Here is a 19,010-nt window from a genome sequence, read left to right as displayed (position 1 = left end):
AGTTCCGTTATGATGGTTGCGTTCTTCTTGAGTCTAGTGATATTCAATACCAGATGAAATTGGCTACTTCTCTCATTCTAAATAGGGGATTATTGCTCCCCTCATCTCATGATTCAACATCAATCCAGTATATATCATTCCTACCGCGACAAGGTATCGTTACCTTCGCATGAACAAAATCAAAACAAAATCACGCATGTCATTGGTGCTACACATCCAGACGGTGTGAAAAAGGAAAAACGTTTTGACACGGGCTAAGATCAGCAAGTAAAATGTTATTTGCGAGCACATTCCGGCTCATTATACTCAAACACAAGGAGAAAACAGTGCCAAACACAAAATTGCTAGCTCTAAGTTACATAATTATTACAGGAACTCAAAAAAAGGAAGAAGAAAAACGCCTACATTGGCACAGATACCAACACAAAAAATCAGCACTTTGCCCTCCAAAGGAACTTTTCTAACAAAAAAAAATCATAGCATCAACGGTTAATTGGAGTATGCATTCGATCAACAATCCTATTCACCGCATCACGGGACATCACCAATGTGTCGTGTAGCAGGATACTGTATACATTAAGGCCCTGCAAACACATATCATCATATTACAGTTATTGAACCGAATGACCCTCTTTAGAGAACGTAACAATGTGCCCAACAAAGCGTTACTACCAAGTGTTATAACTGATATCGTAGAATAAAGTGATCTTGCCAGATTTTCCAGGCCATAAGCGATCAAACAACTTCCGAAATAGGAAACTACTTTACATGCCTAGAGCTGTGGAATGATGAACAAGGTGGTCTAGACATGAAAGTAGAATTATTTGTTCCATATACAACCTGATGGTTTTCCTAATCATCACTAGAAGTTATCATAAGAGAAAAATATACAGACACTCCTTCCTGCAATATTGTCACTATTTCCATATCTCATAAGACCAAAGTACCAACAATTGATCTTATATTAGTCCGTATCCTGCAATGATATGATATGAACCTATGATCACCAGACAATCTTGGAGCATGCCCTTCAGAAACAAGAATTAATCAGCTACATCAATAAAGTCGAAAGAGGACATGCCTAAAATACCAACAGACACGTATATCTAAATTTCGGGCAAGACAACCTGAATGACAATGTTCTTTCCCCACGGAGCATCCCAAAGAAAAAAAAAGTTGGATAGAATATGGGAGCTGATCTGAGCGGGAACATTGACCTGCTCCCTCCCAGAAATGGAGTGAGCAATGCCCACTAAGCAGCACTGCCACAACTTGCCTTCCATCTCCTTCCAATGGAAAATTTTCCACTGCCTTCAATTGCCGTTACTCTCACAATAGGAAAGAATATAGTCCCTCCCATATTCATTCCTCCACCTCCATTCTCATTAAAATTCATGCGTTCTCAGACCCAAACGCCCGGGTATGAAAACATTCTAGCATGCAATATCAAGCCTACCTAAAATCAATTTCCAACAATGCAAAATCTAAAACCAGAAGGTAAACTTACTATAAGAGGTAACACGTTGACATAGTGTAGATTCTGCGTAGCCAATTTCAGCTTCTCATTGATGGGACCACCATCCACAACCAGAATTTTCTTAGTGTTCTCCATTTGCTCGTTATAGTTTACAATGTTCTTTGTCTTGTGCGTTGGGATCTCCACATCGTCAAATACCAGAAGCTGTGCAATTTTCAAGAGACAGGAAATGCTAGATCAAATATACAGCATAGATAGAAAAAAAGAAAAGGAAGATTTCAATATAGAATGGGATCATTTTGAGGTACAGTGGTAATGAAGAGCAGTAAAGAGTTCAACATAACAAATCCAAAGCAAAAGGTTGCTGACTAGCAAGATGGTAACAAAAATAATGCGAATGATTGGGTCTATTTTGAATGTCTTTTACATTTTCTTTTTCTTTAGTGTAAGAAGTTTAATTTTACTTAATGTCGAATAACTGAAAAGCTAAAACCTTTCAAAAGACACATGTATTGATATATGCGCCGTTTAAATTTTTTTCCTACTTTGCTAATATTAATTTTTTATTTTTATTTTCAATATCTTGAAGGGCAAAGGTTCATATCCAATAAAAAACAGACCCTAAATCTCAAGATACTGCTCCTCACAAAAGGAGGAGGTCATAAACACAAGGATAATGAAGTAGGCAAGGCACGGACTCTATGACATTACAAGCCAAGACAAACTTGACTACAGAATTATCATCATTGCTTATATGCCTTGAATTAATGAACCCACAGGTTTACCATATCAAACAATCGACAAGTAAAAATTGAAGAAACAGCGAGACAGATTCACCTTTCCTTCCCCTGCCCGTGCAGAAGAGCTATCTTCAGCCCCAGGCGCCTAACCTTTTCTTAATAGCATGGCAAATCGGTGGCTTTGGGCCATGCATTGCTTCCTCTAAACTGTCATCAAAAAATTTGCTTGTCATGTTTTACGTACACCATCTCAGTAAATCAGACCTCTATAACAATAAGGCAAAACATAACCAAACCTGGGGCCCCACGCCTAGAACCATGCCTTGCTTGCCCTTCTGTCGCCATGGTTTTTTACCTCCCTGACCCTCACTAATTGTTTTAGTTGAATGCGTACCCTGTAGATCAGCCCATCAACATAATAAAAAATTCTCCACAGAAGCTTCTCCCACAGCAGTAAACGCATTCCAGCATTCTAATACTCTAGGAAAATAAAATAACCTATTCAATGCGAAGATATTAGTATATCAATGGTTTCTCATTCTTCTACAATATTTTAGATGCTTCTCAGAGCAGTAAATAAAATTCAAAGTGTTATTCAGTAGATCAAGCTATGCCATGAATTAATTTACAGCAAATACAGACACCAGATTTCAGAGTGCATAAGATTGTTGTACAAAACCTGTTGTCGTTTTGCAAGCTGCCATCTCACAACACGATGAATAATATCTTTTCTAATAGGTACATCAAAAACAACTCCAGCTAAGACCGTCAAGCCCTTATCTTCACCAAGAAAGTTCGTCACTGGAATTACAAGGTCCTGGTAAAGTCCTGAAAGAATATTTTATGAGTATAATACTACAGCGAATAAGCAGAATGCTGATATCTCCCCATTGAAAAGCAAATATAACGGATAAGCCACTATAGAATATCCTGCATTCACTTAATAATCATGAAAATCATTTTAATACATGAATATTCAAGGAAATATCTTCTTGAGTCCTCTTATAAAATTACTAGTTCTGCAAGACATTTCAAACCTCTGGACCAATTCATGCTTTCCCTTGTTTCCTAAGCAGTTCATGGCTTATTTTTCTACATTTCAAGTTGCATTTCCAGGGGCTATCGACACATGTAAAAGATGGTCATTATAATCCTCTGTATCTTTTACAAGAAAGGCGCTGTAAAGCACATTCCATCCATACCTATGTCACGATCAGGCACGATTACTTCCTTCTTGGACAATAAGTCAGAAGGGAAGTCAGCTTCACCATTAGGAATCAGTATTGAGGTTGACAGCCTTCGACGATCAACGAAAAAAGCATCATCCTACATACGGTTACATAAAACACACCCCAATGTCAGGAGTTAAAGCTAAGGATGGGCTTATATCATGTCCATCAATCAACTGCTATGAACTCTAGACAGTAGAAAGTAAGACAACCCAAGTCTGCTTCTTCAATAGGAAGAGACCACTAGGTTATAGAGCAAAGCCGAGAGCACATTCAAAGGCATATAATAAAGAAATTGAAACATCCAAAATTATGATTTCACTCGCAATACACCATCGAAAGCATTTGATCGAGTAAAATCCGCGGAGCAACCACAGGCACAAAAAATTGCTCTTTTGCTATTCTTTTGCATTCACCACATGTAATTATAACACAGAAGTAGAACACGAACATACCCTTAATGATCGAGAAAACTCCGCAGTGGATAAGCTCTCTTGCGAAACGAGGCCGCGCAAATCTACCAAGAAAAATTACAAAACCATTAAAACCCATCTCAACGAACGATCGAAATCAAGAATCCACGTAGTCAAACAGATAGGACAGCGAAAAGAACCATTCGCGGCCGAAACCGAGCCGACAAGCCTCCACTGGCCCAACGGCCCGAGCGACCGCAACACCCTCCTGGAAATCGACAATGCGATGTCCCTAACTTCGTCGGGAACCGTCACCTCCTCCTCATCTGCCGCCAAACAGAACAAAGCAACGGCCGCCATAAGAACGAAACTTCCACCGCTTTCCCTGAATCATTTCCAGCATCGCACACGCTCGAATCGGCGAATACGTCCGGACGCATTCACCAGGAAACGGGAAAGCCGGCGGATCGATTCAGCTGAAACCCAACAGAGTTCAGGTTCGCGCAAAGCGAGAGAGGAGAGAGAGATTACCGGAAGCTCCGTGGGCGGCGGCCGGCGGCGATGGACTGACGGCTGAGCTGCAGGTGGGAGAGAGAGATAGGGAGAGAAACCCCGCCAAGTTTCAAAAACCCTGCTTTGCTCAGATGGACTATTTTCACCTCTAAAAAGCCCATCAAAGGAACTATTATGGGCCGGGTCAGGCCGGTCTGGATCGGGTCGAGTCGGGCCAGAGTCGGTGTTGGGAGTATAAATCTTTGCTTATATTTACTTATTTTTATCGTATTCTCCTACGTAGGAAAATGAGACTTGACATTTTTACTGCTAATCTATCCGATTTAGACTGAGTGATGAAAAATGGAAAAGGAGATGTCTATTCAATTTCTTTTCGAAGAAGAAAGGAGTAAGAAAAAATAAAAGTTTATGTTATAACGAATCGTACTTAGAGATATTGATAGAACACAAATTGATTAACTAAGCAACAGCTCGCAAACCCCATAAAAAAGAATGCTTATTATTTGATCCGTATCTTGACACAAGAAGTCCAACGGAAGCAACACTGGAAATGGCGATCCGTAAAAGAAAACACCGATATTGAGATCATATAAAACGATGTCATAACTAGAAGGAATTACTGAGTAACTTAGTGAAATTGATATAACTTCTATGGATGGGCCTATATCGAATAAACGAGTATCTCCTCTAGATAAAAAAAGATTTTATTTGAAAATAAGTTTTGTCCCATATGCTAAAGCTTAAAGAATTCCCAAAGGACTGGCATATTTGGGACCAATACGTTGCTGTGTTCCTATATCTCTTTCTAACCACACAATTACAAGTATATTTGTAGTGTATCCCAATACAAGAGTAAAAATACATAAAAACATCACCATGATTCCATAGACTTCTTTTAAAGATTTCAATCTAGAAAATTTTTTTATATCTAATTAATTTGGCACAAAATATAACAGTATGAGACAGATTTATTTTCCTTAAATAAAGATTTAACAAGTAATTAATTTGTCTCAAAAAATGCCAATTTGAGGCAATTTGTTTGATCTTAAAGGAAGTTGTAAAAGCAATAGGATTTTTTAGAGGTTCTGAAAATTAAAAAAAAGGGAAAAAGTGCATTGAAAATCCTCCAACTTGTCGCGAAAAGTACAATTGAATACTAAAACTTTCAAAAAGTACAATTCAATTCTAAAATTTGTCAAATTTATCCAATTAAATCATTCCGTTGATTGCACTTTTTAAAAGTTTTAGGACCCGATTACATTTTCGTGATAAATTTTAGAACTCGATTGCATATTTTGAAAGTTTTATGACTCGATTACATATTTATGACAAGTTTTAGAACTTTCTGAGCATTTATCCCGTTAAAAAAAGGGAAAAAACCACCAAAAACCCCAAATTTTGCCATCTGTGACACATTTACCCCGAACTTTTTTTTGTGACACCAAAAACCCCGAACTTTGCTTTTTGTAACACATTTACCCCAATGTATTTAGTCCATGGGCATTTTCGTCTTTTCTGCTTTTTCTTTTTTTTTTTTTTTTTTCCTTCCCGGCTGGTGGGGCCTCGCCGTGTCATTTCCTCACTACGGATCCGGCGAGGGGCCTCGCCGGCGCCGAGCCGAGGCGGCCACTGCGCGGCGTCGGGCGAGGTTCGCCCTCGCCTTTTTGGGCGAGAGAGGGCCGCCACTCGCCGGCTCGGCCAGCGAGCGTCGACCAGCGGCTGGCGTCGGCGAGGGTCGACCTCGCTCGAGCCGGGGCGAAGGCCTCCACGCAGCGGATCTCTGGCGAGGTCCGCCCTCGCTCGACGCCGGCGAGGGTCGACCTCCGCGAGATCGGGCGAGGACGCCTCAGTCGCCCGGGCGAGGCGAACCTCGCCCGACGCCGGTGAGGCCGCCCTGCTTTGCGGCAGGGGCGGCCCTCGCCCGACTTCCGGGCGAGTCGACCCTCGCAACGCCGGCGAGGTCGGCCTCACAGAGTCGGGCGAGGCAGCCCTCGGGTCGCGGGCGGCGGCCTGCGCGGCCGCCCTCGCAGGCGTCGAGAGCGGAGGCGCCCTCGCCCGGGCGGCAAATCCCTCGCCCGACTTCAGGCGAGTCGACCCTCGCCTTGGCTGTCGGGCGAGTCGACCTCGCACGAGTCGGGCGAGGCCGCCACTCGCTCGCCCGGCGCGGCGACCACTCGCCGGCGCCCGGCCGAGGTCCGCCCTCGCACAGGCGGCGAGGCGGCCCTCGCCCGACTTCGGGCGAGGTGTTCCTCGCCCGACTAGCCGGCGAGTCGACCTCGCTGAGTCGGGCGAGGGCACGCCACACCTCGCTCGCCCGGGCGGCGAGCCTCGCCCGACTGCCGAGCGGGACGGGCCCTCGCCGGATCTGGCGAGGGCCGCCCTCGCTCGACGCCGGCGAGGGCCCCCCTCGCCGGATCCGGCGAGGCCGACGCCGGCGAGGCCCCCCCTCGCCGGAAAGGGAAAAAAAAAGAAAAAAAAAAAAAAAAAAGCAGAAAAGACGAAAATGCCCATGGACTAAATACATTGGGGTAAATGTGTCACAAAAAGCAAAGTTCGGGGTTTTTGGTGTCACAAAAAAAAGTTCGGGGTAAATGTGTCACAGATGGCAAAGTTTTGGGTTTTTGGTGGTTTTTTCCCTTAAAAAAAAGATTTTTAAAGCATCATCTATCCTAACACAAATATTTCGTATTTCCAAAACATTTTTTTCCTTTTCCATTTACCAACGAACCGACCGTTTGAAACGCGGGAACATCCCCAAGACACACACCAAAGTTGGTTTCCTCGGATGCTCAGAAAAATCCTCAAGCAGAACGCAGCAAAAGCACTGCGAGATTCGGACACGACCCAAGAAACATTCCAAGCTCCACGGGCCTTGAGTTCGCTGAGAAGCATTGCGAGACGCCGCAGCATCTGCCTGATCGATTCCTCCACCACCCTCCGAGAGCTCCTGCAAATCCACGCCCACCTCCTCCTCAACGGCCTCCTCAACGAGCCCCAGTTCTTGGGCCAATTCGTGGCCGCCGTCGCCCTCAGGAACCCCGAGAACCTCGAGCACGCCAGCCGGGTCCTCGACCGATGCGAGAACCCGACCCTGTTCAGCTTGAATTCCATGATCAGGGTCCACTCCAAGAGCCCGACCCCGCAGAAGAGCTTCCGCTACTACAACAGGATCCGGCATTGCGGCTTGTCGCCGGACAATTACACTTTCAATTTCTTGGTCTGCGCGTGCGCGCAGCTTCCGGCGTGCGGCGTGGGGGAATCGGTGCACGGTGCTCTGGTGAGACATGGGTTCGAGGGCGACCCGCATGTTCAGAGTGGGTTGATTAATATGTACGCGGAGATGGGTAGTTTGGAATCGTGTCGTAGGGTGTTTGGAGGGATTCTTGATCGTGACGTGGTGTGTCAGACGGCAATGCTGAGCGCTTCCGCCAAGTATGGTGATGTCGTGTTCGCTAAGCAGCTGTTTGACGAAATGCCCGAGAGAGATACTGTTGCTTGGAATGCGATGATTGCAGGGTATGCCCAGTGTGGGGAATCGAGGGAGGCCTTGAATTTGTTCCATGAGATGCAACTGGAAGGTGTGAAGGTCAATGAGCCTTCTATGGTTCCGGTTCTATCTGCGTGCACTCAATTAGGTGCACTGGATCAAGGGAGGTGGGCTCATGCATATATTGAAAAGAGCAGGCTTCGGATAACGTTGACATTAGGAACTGCATTGATTGATATGTATGCCAAATGCGGTGACATGGATAAGGCCATGGAGGTCTTCTGGGGGGTGAAAGAAAGGAACGTTTACACATGGAGTTCTGCCATGAATGGACTGGCCATGAATGGAGCTGGTACGGAATGTCTCGAGCTTTTCTCGCTCATGAAGAAAGACGGGGTTCTCCCGAATGAAGTGACGTTTGTGTCGGTATTGAGAGGCTGCAGTGTAGTTGGACTAGTCGAGGAAGGCTGTAAGCATTTTGCCTCAATGACCAAGTTGTATGGAATCCAGCCTGAACTGGAGCATTATGGCTGCATGGTTGATTTGTATGGCCGAGCTGGCCGTTTAAATGAAGCGTTAAATTTCATCAATGACATGCCGGTGGAGCCTCATGCCGGCGCTTGGGGAGCTTTACTAAATGCATGTAAAATTCACAAGAATATGGAAATAGGTGAGCTTGCCTCAAGAAAGATGGTGGAGCTTGAAGCAAAGAGTCACGGTGCCTACGTGCTTTTGTCCAATATCTATGCTGATAACAAAAGCTGGGAAGATGTAAGCCATGTGCGGCAGGTAATGAAGTCTAGAGGCGTGAAGAAGCTTCCGGGCTGCAGTGTTGTAGAAGTTGATGGTGAAGTTCATGAGTTCTTTGTTGGAGATAACTCCCACCAAATGTATAACGAAATTAAAGTGATGTTGGGTGAGATCTTCAGGAGGCTGAGATTATCAGGGTACATGGCCAACACGAACCCCGTTTTGTTCGATATAGAAGAAGAAGAGAAAGAGAATGCTCTGGCTCTACACAGTGAGAAGATTGCCACTGCATTTGGTTTGATCAGATTGAAGAAAGACGTTCCTATAAGAATTGTTAAAAACCTTAGGATCTGTTGGGATTGTCATGATTTTATGAAAATTGTTTCTCGAACTTTTGATAGGGAAATTGTTGTGAGGGACAATAATAGGTTTCACCATTTCAAAGGTGGTGGGTGCTCTTGCAGGGATTATTGGTGACAATATACAGTTCAGTTGTGCAATTATTATTGGCAGTGTATCTTCTCATGCATTGTTTGTCCATGAATCCAAAGCCAAACGTCGAGAGCTTTTTACTGACAAATCATGAACCCATATCAGTCTGTTCTATTTTCACATATCCTGCCACATGAATTTGCAAACAAAAGACTATTCTTTTGTCCTTGACCTCAGGGGGGCTATTGACCCAGTAAATCAGGTGAAGGCTGCCGATTGAGTTTCACTTTGAAAGCCAATGGCTACATTGAGCAATTCTAGTCTTGTAGATTATGAAGCAGAGAACAAGAACAATATGATCAGGGAGTCAACAAAAACCACATGGATGAACCCTGATAACCGCTGTTCAATGTCCAATACCAAAGCTTAGCAAGAATGAATTTAATTTCTGCTGTGTAATTGGTGTGTTTTACGCAACCTTGACGCCGACATCTCCAACAGTGGGAAGGGGAAAATGGACAAGCTTTTGGCTTGACGCTTTGGTGCATGTATATGTCTCTCATAGATCGTTTCCTGGACCTTTTATTATTTCTAGGAGCAAGGAGGCCCTTGTGTTTGAATGTTATTGGTCCATTGATGGGAGAATCACTAGGGAAGTTGATTTTTCGAACAAGCCTACGACTAGGAACTCAAAACTTTTGCTAGTCTTTCCTGATTTGCTGTGTAATTCAAAGATCTCTCTCGATACTGCTGTGAAGATAGAACTTTTTCTATAGAGTTTCATTTCAATTTGTTAGAGTAGAAAGTTGATGGAGGCAGAGAGGTGTTTCCTCGGAGTTATTTGGAAAGTGAGAGTACCTACAAGACTCTCTCTCTCTCTCTCTCTCTCCGTAAGCAACTTGGAATGTTTCTAACCTTAATAAATTTGCATTAGAGGCAAAGTGTGGGTCACTAGGCGCTTCCTTTGCAAAGCAAAGGCAGAGAAGGTGAGACATCTTCTCCTTCATTGTTCTTGGACAGATTGTTTTGGGCGGCCTTTTATGCTTTCATTGGGCTAACTTGAGTTACAGGATTGGAGGTTCTATTGAGCATGAATTATGGGTTTGCAGGGCCCCCATTTGCCTAGTGTTAAGAAAGAAGGATCTCTCCAATCCTCATTCCGGTTCTTGGTTGATTTGGAAAGAACATAAGAAGAGAACCAAGGAGAGAAGATGCCTGTTTTGGTAATTATTGAGGATTGGCTGAAAAAATTACATCTTTTGGTATTGTGGAAACTTGTGCATGCAAATGCTTACCGAGCTCTTTTTTGGTTCTTTGAATTTTCTTTTAATATGGGTTTGCACCCCCTTGCTGCCCACAGTAGTTTATCTTTTATCTATCAAAAGAAGATGATTGTTTCTATAAAACTTCGAGATGTTTTCTGAATTCTGATCTATGTATGATGGAGGTCCCAACTCCTGGTTTTGTATGTTTTTACGCAGATTCAATATGCTCTAAACAACTTGATAGGCTATAAGATGATTAGATTGGCCGACAAATTGGTCCATAGTTCCTCTGTCTGCTGTTACCGACCCTCTGCATCATTCCGCCTAGCCTGCTAAGAGAGATGATCAATTTACCCTTAACAATTAAACGTATTATTTGAGTCATGTAAAACAATATAGACAATGTATTCAAGAATTGTTTTGATTGAACTTGAAGATATATTTAAAGGATCTCTGTACCCCTTTTTTTCTGGCTAGTGATAAAAATCTCGTTTCTGGTTAGGTTAAAAGTGAGGTTACATTCTCAATCCTATTCCAAATTCAGTCCTACTCAAAACGTTAATTGTTATAAGGCATTCCTAATATAAAATTGTCGCGACCAACCTCTGGTTTTTTTTTTTTAATCAAAAAAGGGGGTCTCGCCTTGTATGCGCTAAGTCTAGGTTCGGGACTTAACTCGGGCTCTCCCAAGCCTATACCATATCGCGACTTAGGGTTTAGGTTTTTAACCTGCAAGTGGTTTTTCTCTAGGAGTCGCCACTAATCGATTTGGGGTGGATCGATTAGGGTGCGCATGAAAACCATTCTATTCCAGAATGAGTTCCTGACACAAAAATAGATTTTTCTATTTCTGATTCCAGGATGAGTTTCTGAGAAAAGAAACCCGTTTGATAATGATAAAAAATTTCTATTTCTGGAACAGAAACCCGTTTGATAACAGCACAAAATTTCTATTTCCTAAAACTAAAACCCGTTTGATAAACAACACAAAATTCTATTTCCAGGAACAAAAATCCATTTTTTTAGAAATGGAATAAAAATAATTAGAAAATCCAAAAAATTCCTAAAAATCTCAAAAAAATTCAAAAAATCCAAAAAAATTGAAAAATTCTAGAAAAATTCATCACAATTTCCAAAAAATAAAAAAAATTCAGATTTCGGGAAAATAGGAAATTTGTTGAATTTTTTCAAAAAAAAAATCAAAAAATCAAAAATTTCAAAACTTCATAGAATGACTTAAAATACCTGTGGCCACCCACTTTTAGTGAAATTTAAATTTTTTTAGGTGCCCAAAAAAAATCAAAAAATCAAAAATTTCAAACCTTCACAGAATAGTTTAGAATACATGTGGCCACCCACTTTGAGTGAAATTTAAATTTTTTAAGGTGCCCAAAAAAATTCAAAAACTCAAAAAATTTCAAAACTTTACAGAATGGCTTAGAATACCTGTGGCCACCCACTTTGAGTGAAATTTTAATTTTTGGAGGTGAAAAAAAAAGCAAAAAATCAAAAAATTCAAAACTTCACAGAATGACTTAGAATATCTGTGGCCACCCACTTTGAGCGAAATTTTAATTTTTTTAGGTGCCGAAAAAAAAAATAAAAACATAAAAAATCAAAAATTTCAAAACTTCACAGAATGACTTAGAATGCCTCTAGCCACCCACTTTGAGTGAAATTTAATTTTTTTTAGGTGCCCAAATGGTATTTTTGATTTTTTTTATTTTTTAATTCTTTTTTCGGCACCTAAAGAAAATTAAATTTCACTCAAAGTGAATGGCCACATGTATTCTAAGCCATTCTGTGAAGTTTTGAAATTTTTGATTTTTTGTTTTTTTTTTATTTTTTTCAGCACCTAAAAAAAATAAAATTTCGCTCAAAGTGGGTGGCCACAGGTATTTTAAGCCATTCTGTGAAGTTTTGAAATTTTTGCTTTTTTGCTTATTTTTATTTTTTTTGGCATCTAAAAAAAATTAAATTTCACTTAAAGTGGGTGGCCACATGTATTCTAAGCCATTATGTGAAGTTTTTTTATTTTTTATTTTTTTATTTTTTTCGACAACTAAAAAAATTAAAATTTCGTTCAAAGTGGATGGTCACAGGTATTCTAAGCCATTCTGTGAAGTTTTGAAATTTTTTATTTTTTGCTTTTTTAATTTTTTCGGCAACTAAAAAAAATTAAATTTCGCTAAAATTGGGTGGCCACAGGTATTCTAAGACATTCTGTGAAGTTTTTAAATTTTAAATTTTTTGATTATTTTTTATTTTTTTGGCATCTAAAAAAATTAAATTTCGCTCAAAGTGGGTGGCCATAGGTATTCTAAGCCATTTTGTGAAATTTTTTATTTTTTTTTTTTTATTTTTTTCGGCACCTAAAAAAATTTAAATTTCGCTCAAAGTGGGTAGCCACAGATTCTAAACCATTCTGTGAAGTTTTGAAATTTTTGATTTTTTGCTTTTTTTTCCCACCTCAAAGATCGTGACTTCCAGATGAACATGTGTTTTGAAAAAAGAGTTCTCTCAGAAATGATTCTCATTTTTTGTCTAGAAATAGAAAACCTACTTTTTTTTTGTTCCGATTTCTGGTTCAGAATTGGTTCTGGAACAAAAAGTTGTCCCAGAAATAGAAAAATGATATTGCGTTACCAAACGGGTTTCTGTTCCAAAACTGTTTCTGGGAATAGAAAACTAGTTCTGGACAGAACCAGAATGGTTATCATGGGCTACCTTAAACACCAAAGTAAAGTGAAGGGAGAATCACCCTACTCCTACAAACTAGAGATTAAATGAGTTTGGGGACTTGGTTACACTAGTTGGGTAACTAATACCCTTTCGGTACCTTTTTACCCTGTTTATGTCAGGCAATTTGGATTGATTTTTGGACCTGTCTTCTAATATGTGAGGTGATCAGGTGGGTATGCAATCATTAAATTAACAATCAGCAGTTAAAATAAATATACAACTTAGGGTTCTAATCCTAACTAAGGATACGACATTTAGCATATAAGACAGTTTATGCAACCATATAGCTAGGAAAAACATGCATAATAATAATGCAACATCAATTTAACACATTCATATATGTCAAATAATTTAGAAAAATATTCAACAATACTATATCTAAATTATATCCTAATTTTACAAGAAAATAAAAAAAATTATTATTTTTTAAATTTTTTTAATAAAAATAATAATATAATATTAAAACCGGGTCGGGTCGACGGATTGGGTCGTTTAGAACCGACTTGGGTCAACAGATCCGACCCATCGCGTTGACCCGAGTCGAATTTCCAGATCCGACTCGGGTCAGGGGGGTCAACTCGGGTCTGGACCAGGTCGAGCTCAGTCGGGGCCCGGTCCAGTGGATAAAGAAGAAATAGGGCCGGTTCAACCAGGTCGAACCGGCCCTATTAGGCCTATAGACCGGTCGGACCGGTCTGCAGGCCGGTCCAGGGACGGTTCTCGCATGCCTGGACATACGTGAGCCTCGGCGACGAGATTCGGCGTCTTGCCGGCCGACCCAAGCCACCTATGGCCTGGATTTCCACCCAACTTACCTTCTCCAACCACCAGGCCCGTTGTTCGACGGCCCGTTCGCCGGCCGGCGACCAAAATCAAACCTGCTTCATTAAGACATTTCAACAAATACATGCCGTACACAAATAAAAACGAGAGATTTCGACCTGTTTCGAGGTTCTGACCAGCTCCGACGGCCACGACTCGCTCCCGACCATGACTATGGACCGGGAGGAGGATCAGTATGGGTTGGGATTCGCGCCTAACGGTCGGCGCGAGTCCCGGCCAAAGTGCACACAAAAACAGGGGGTAGGCAAGGGAGCTCAGGGCTGGGGGAAACTTACCGGTCAGGGAGTCTTTGGGGAGTCGCCGACTGGTCTACGGGCACTGGCGAGATGGGCTGATTCCTCTTTAGTCTCTGCAAATCACTCAACTCGCCTTTTTTGCTCTCGGTTCTCTCTCTATGCTCTGTTTTGAACCAAAAATCCGACCCGTCTCTCTCTGCTCTTTTTGCCCTTTATAGTGGACGCCGGCCAATTGCTCCGCCCGGAACTCATCATCATTAATGGCCCCTTCGCCGGCCTAGTTGCTCCGTGACTTTGGTGGCTGCGGTTGGGCAATGGGGCGAAAAGTCTTCCTCTCCCAGGCGGCCGGTCGGGGCAAGGGAGAACAGGGGAAGGAGAAGAGAGGGACAGTCGGGCTGGGCCGGGCCCAGGTTGCGCGGAAGAAGAAGAGAAAAAGAAAAAGCGAGCTGGGCACGCAAGGGGGGGAAAGAAAGGGCCGGGTGGACTTGGCCCGACCCGGATTTTTTTATTTTTAATCTTAATTTTTTTTGAATTTTTTTTCATTAAATAAAAATACATTCTTAGTAATGCAAAGTGTACCTATGTCTATATGCAATGCAATTGAAATTAAAACATTTTTTGTTTTAGAAATAAATAATTTAATTCCTGATTTTTTCATAATTAATTTTGGGCAATTTAAAAATAGGTGTCAACAGCTGCTCCTCTTTGAAGGTGAACTCACAGAGTTGAGCTCGTAGAGGTTGCGTTCAAAGATAAAATGACACTTAAATTTGGCCCATGCATGTTCAATGAATGCTATTTTTGACGGGACCGTGGGTCCCATTTTTACGATGCGATGTAAGATGATGCATATTAAAGCAAATAAAAACATACCTGAGTTTACTTACCATGTCGGGAGGGTAGAGTAATTTAACATAGTTAATATTGTGTATCGAGGACCCAAACCTGTCTTCGGTCTCCTTGACGGGGGAAATGGTTTGTCTAGGACCCGAACATATCTTTGGTTACCTTGATGGGGATTTAATTTGTCTAGGACCAGAACCTATCTTCGGTCACCTTGATGGGATCTGCTTTGTCGAAGTACCTGCATCTTGTCGGAGGTACCTGAAAAGGCTTGATGTGAACAGAGGAGGTTGATCCCATGTTCGGGGGGTTACCATAACAATTGTAAGTACGTGGTGAACAAAGGGGTCGATCCAATGTTCGGTTTTGCTTGCTTAGTATCCGAATCTTTCTTCGGGCGCACCACATGGCAATAAAAGTGCTTGTTTAGTATCCGAATTTTTCTTTGGACGCACCACATGCCGATTAAAGTGCCTGCTTAGTACCTGAATTTTTTGTTCGAGTGCATCGCAGGGCGATGTAAGTGCTTGCTTAATACCTAAATCTTTTTGTTCAGGCGCACCACAGGGCAATGAAAGTACCTGCTTAGTACCTGAATCTTTTTGTTCAGGCGCACCACAGGGCAATGAAAGTACCTGCTTAGTACCTGAATTTTTTTGTTCAGGCGCATCGCATGGCGATGAAAGTGCATGTTTAGTATACAAACTTTTATTCGGACACACTACAAGGTGATTGAAGTGCCTGTTTAGTATACGAACTTTTCTTCGGATGCACCACAAGGCCATTGAAAGTGCCTGTTTAGTATATGAACTTTTCTTCAGACGCACCATAGTACAATTGAAAGTGCCTGCTTAGTCCTTGAAACTGTCTTCGAGCGCACTTCAGGGCGATGAGTGCCTGCTTAGTCCCCAAAGCATTCCTCGAGTGCACCATAGGGCAATGGGTGCCTGCTTAGTCCTCAAAACTATCTCTGAGCGCACCAAAGGGCGATGAGTGCCTGCTTAGTCCCCAAAGTTTTCCTCAAGCGCACTACAGGGCGACAAAATCGCCTGTTTAGAACCTGAATTTTTTTGTTCGGGTGCACCATAGGGCGATGTGTGCCTACTCAGTCCCCAAAAGCTTTTCTCAAGCGTACCACAGGGCGATGAATGCCTAGTGGGTCCTCGCTAGTAGGTCTTGAAAAGGGACTTCGATATGTAAAAGCGTACCGTGTTAGCTCCACTTGGGAGAATATTCGAGAGTCTTTGGGACGTCTTTGGAGACAATCAAGACGTCTGGCGCTCTTTGAGTCTTTAAGGACATTTTATCTATCAGACACGATTAGAGCAAATATGCATGCATTCATCAAGGATATAGACAAACTAGGCTATTCCAGAATGCACATTTCAAAGCTCACTGGAGCTGTAGATAACTCAATTAAAGCTCATGCTTGATAGTTTTGCCATGTTTGCATCACCAAATATCCATTGAGGTTAATTATCAATGAGACAATTTTCGCTCGCAAGGTGGACTTCTCAATATGCTGAATGAGGGATCTTCAGTCAGAAAGGAATTTCCACTCGCTCTCATTAAAAAAGGTTATTTGTCCCAACAATTAATGTAGAAATATTGAAAGCACTCAATCTAACCGTCGTCACATCAACAAGAGTCTGAGTTTTCTCGCAAGCAGTACGATTTTACCAATCTGAGAGGTCTTTATCAGGATTGTAATGCAGGCTTGGTTAATGGCTTAACAAAGGAGACTGTCCGAGTCAAGGCCATGAAAGAAAAATACTCCGCAATCATCACCGTGTTTACAAGTTAAGAACCTGTAAAATGAGATAGAAGTAATCTTGCTTGCACTTCCTCGAGCGATGTTTATAAACATTTGAAACTCTACGTTAATTCAAGTGCCCTAGTCAGGAGAGACTTCATGAGAGACGTAACGTAGACTTGGTTCACAGGTTGAGAAACGAAATGGTCATTCGGCTAAAAAATGTGTGTATAAGGGGTGAGAGTTGGTGATCATCTTGGCGTTGTCATCGGTTCTTCTCTTCACTGTCAGGATCTTCTTTGAAAACTCCTCAGGGTAATGTTGCGCTTTGGCTTCTTGGACTTATGTGTGACAATCACAAATTCGCTTGGTGATACAAATTCCTTTACAGTTGGAATTCACTTTTGATCGCTTTTTGTCTATAGGCATTGGCCTTGCTTTTATTAGGCACATTGCCTTTTTTCACGCCCCTAATTTTCATTAATTGATTTTATCATTTTTTTCTATTCTTTTTTGTATTGTTAGGAACTAACCAAGACAAGTTTTGAACAAAATAATATTATTAGGCTCTTGGGGTCTTCAACTTCAGTTGGCACTTTGGACCATGATGCTCAAACTGTGATGGCCTTCGCCTTGCTCCAGTATGGGGGATGATCACCAACTAAGTTCGTACGAAACGAAACTACAAGCTCAATTTGGCTAGCAAGGGATATAAGTGTATGTGATAGAACTGCTTTTCGTCATCCTAGGGCACTTAAATCATCGTGAGAGTTCACCTGTACTAATAACACTCAAGCATTGATGCAAGTGAGAGCAATAAAATTTCTATTCATTTTTTTACATCTCGCGATGCCGACTTACCTCGAGTTGCCTCTATGTGGGCTGGTTCTGGACAGAGGTAATTTGAAATGAGCTTCCAAGTGTATGAGCTCAAAATAATTAAGCAAATGATCACCAATAGTGTATGGAGCAGAGAAATGAACTGCCTCTCGTCATTTTGGCTATCGTACCTTATACGAGAAATCCCTTTACCTTGCAGATATGGAATTTTTTCACTCGTCTCACTAGGGATTAGTACGTGAGAATATGTATAGACTAAGGATTGCCTTTCATCATCCTCACACATCTTGTTCAGTATATCGGAGCAGTTCAACACCATTCGTCGAATTGTCAAAATTTTCACATGGAATTGGTGCATTAAACGGGTAAAATTACCATACAAAATCCTTTTCAAAAGACATACGATACACTTGGGGGAGGATTAAGCGTCTATTTGCTTTAAATTGCTTCATCTTTTTTTTATTCTTTCTAATCTTATAAAAAGAGTTTTAGGGAAAGAGATACTTACCTGTGCTGTAGTGGCTAGGCAAACCTGCAAGGTAATAAGAAAGACCGTGTTAATGAACAATTCTTTGAGGGACATAAATTGGGAACGATATGACATTACCCTTCGCGTCTCCTTTCACTTGAGTTTTAAGCTAGCAGTTCCTTGAGCTTTCTTGGATGTCAACAATTCCGGTTGAGGACAACATGAGCTTACGTTAGTAATAAGATGATCGAGGGTAAATTGAGAACCATACCAAATTACCCTTCGTGTCTCCCTTTTACCTTCAAAGCTAGCAGAGTCTTTTCTTTCAAAACTCCTTTCTGGCTGGTTTTAAAGCTCGAATGAAATCGTCTACAATTAAGGGTGCTCCTAACTAGGCGGTCCTATTCTCGGTGCATGCTATGTCAATGTGGTCCCGACACGTTGAGGAGCTTCTCAGGAATCCTCTGATTCTTGACTGCACAGGGCATGTGCAATTGCTTCCATGGGGGATCTTCGCAGTAAAGCTAATCTTGACTTTAAAAGTCTTCGATTGATATGAGCGTCGTAATCTTTTCCAATGACTACCGTCGAGACTTCAGTGGTTGTCAGGATCAGCATCAACATTATCTTGTCATATGCAAAGTTCTTTCCACCTGCTTGTGGTAGACCTTTATTCAAATCCGTCCTATATAAAAGGAAAGGATATGTTATTTCTATACTGAAATGGATGAACTTTAGGAACGAAATACACCCTTTTGATGGACTGGGGGAATTCCATGCCCCCTAGTCTACTCTTTCAATTAAGCGCTTCTTGCATTTTAAGGGAAAAACATGTTAGTTAATTGTACAAACTTGGGCTAGGACAAGGAACGAGATACATCCTTTTTGTATTTCGTTATGTTTCTTTGAGAGGTCCCAACATTTGCTCTCTATCCGGCTCCCTAGCACGTCAGAGTCTAGCATGCTCCTCAGTTCGTC

The 19,010-nt window shown here is 41.7% G+C and overlaps 1 protein-coding gene and 1 pseudogene across 1 annotated transcript; one reads left to right on the top strand and one right to left on the bottom strand.

Moving 5' to 3' along the window:
- Window positions 1-447: 447 nt before the first annotated feature.
- On the bottom strand, window positions 448-4,464 carry LOC115669401 (uncharacterized; annotated as a pseudogene).
- Window positions 4,465-7,157: 2,693 nt separating this feature from the next.
- Window positions 7,158-9,126, top strand: LOC130135562 (putative pentatricopeptide repeat-containing protein At5g40405). Its single transcript, XM_056305025.1, has one exon. The coding sequence runs from the start codon at window positions 7,158-7,160 to the stop codon at window positions 9,084-9,086; it is 1,929 nt and encodes a 642-aa protein (XP_056161000.1). The 3' UTR covers window positions 9,087-9,126.
- The last annotated feature ends 9,884 nt before the right edge of the window (window positions 9,127-19,010 follow it).

Source organism: Syzygium oleosum, unplaced genomic scaffold, assembly GCF_021117445.2.
Source record: "Syzygium oleosum isolate NSW1041296 unplaced genomic scaffold, Sole_v2.1 Sole_v2.34, whole genome shotgun sequence".
NCBI classification, from domain to species: Eukaryota; Viridiplantae; Streptophyta; class Magnoliopsida; order Myrtales; family Myrtaceae; genus Syzygium; species Syzygium oleosum.
Note: the sequence above shows the minus strand (reverse complement) of the source record. Positions and strands in the feature narration are given on the sequence as shown.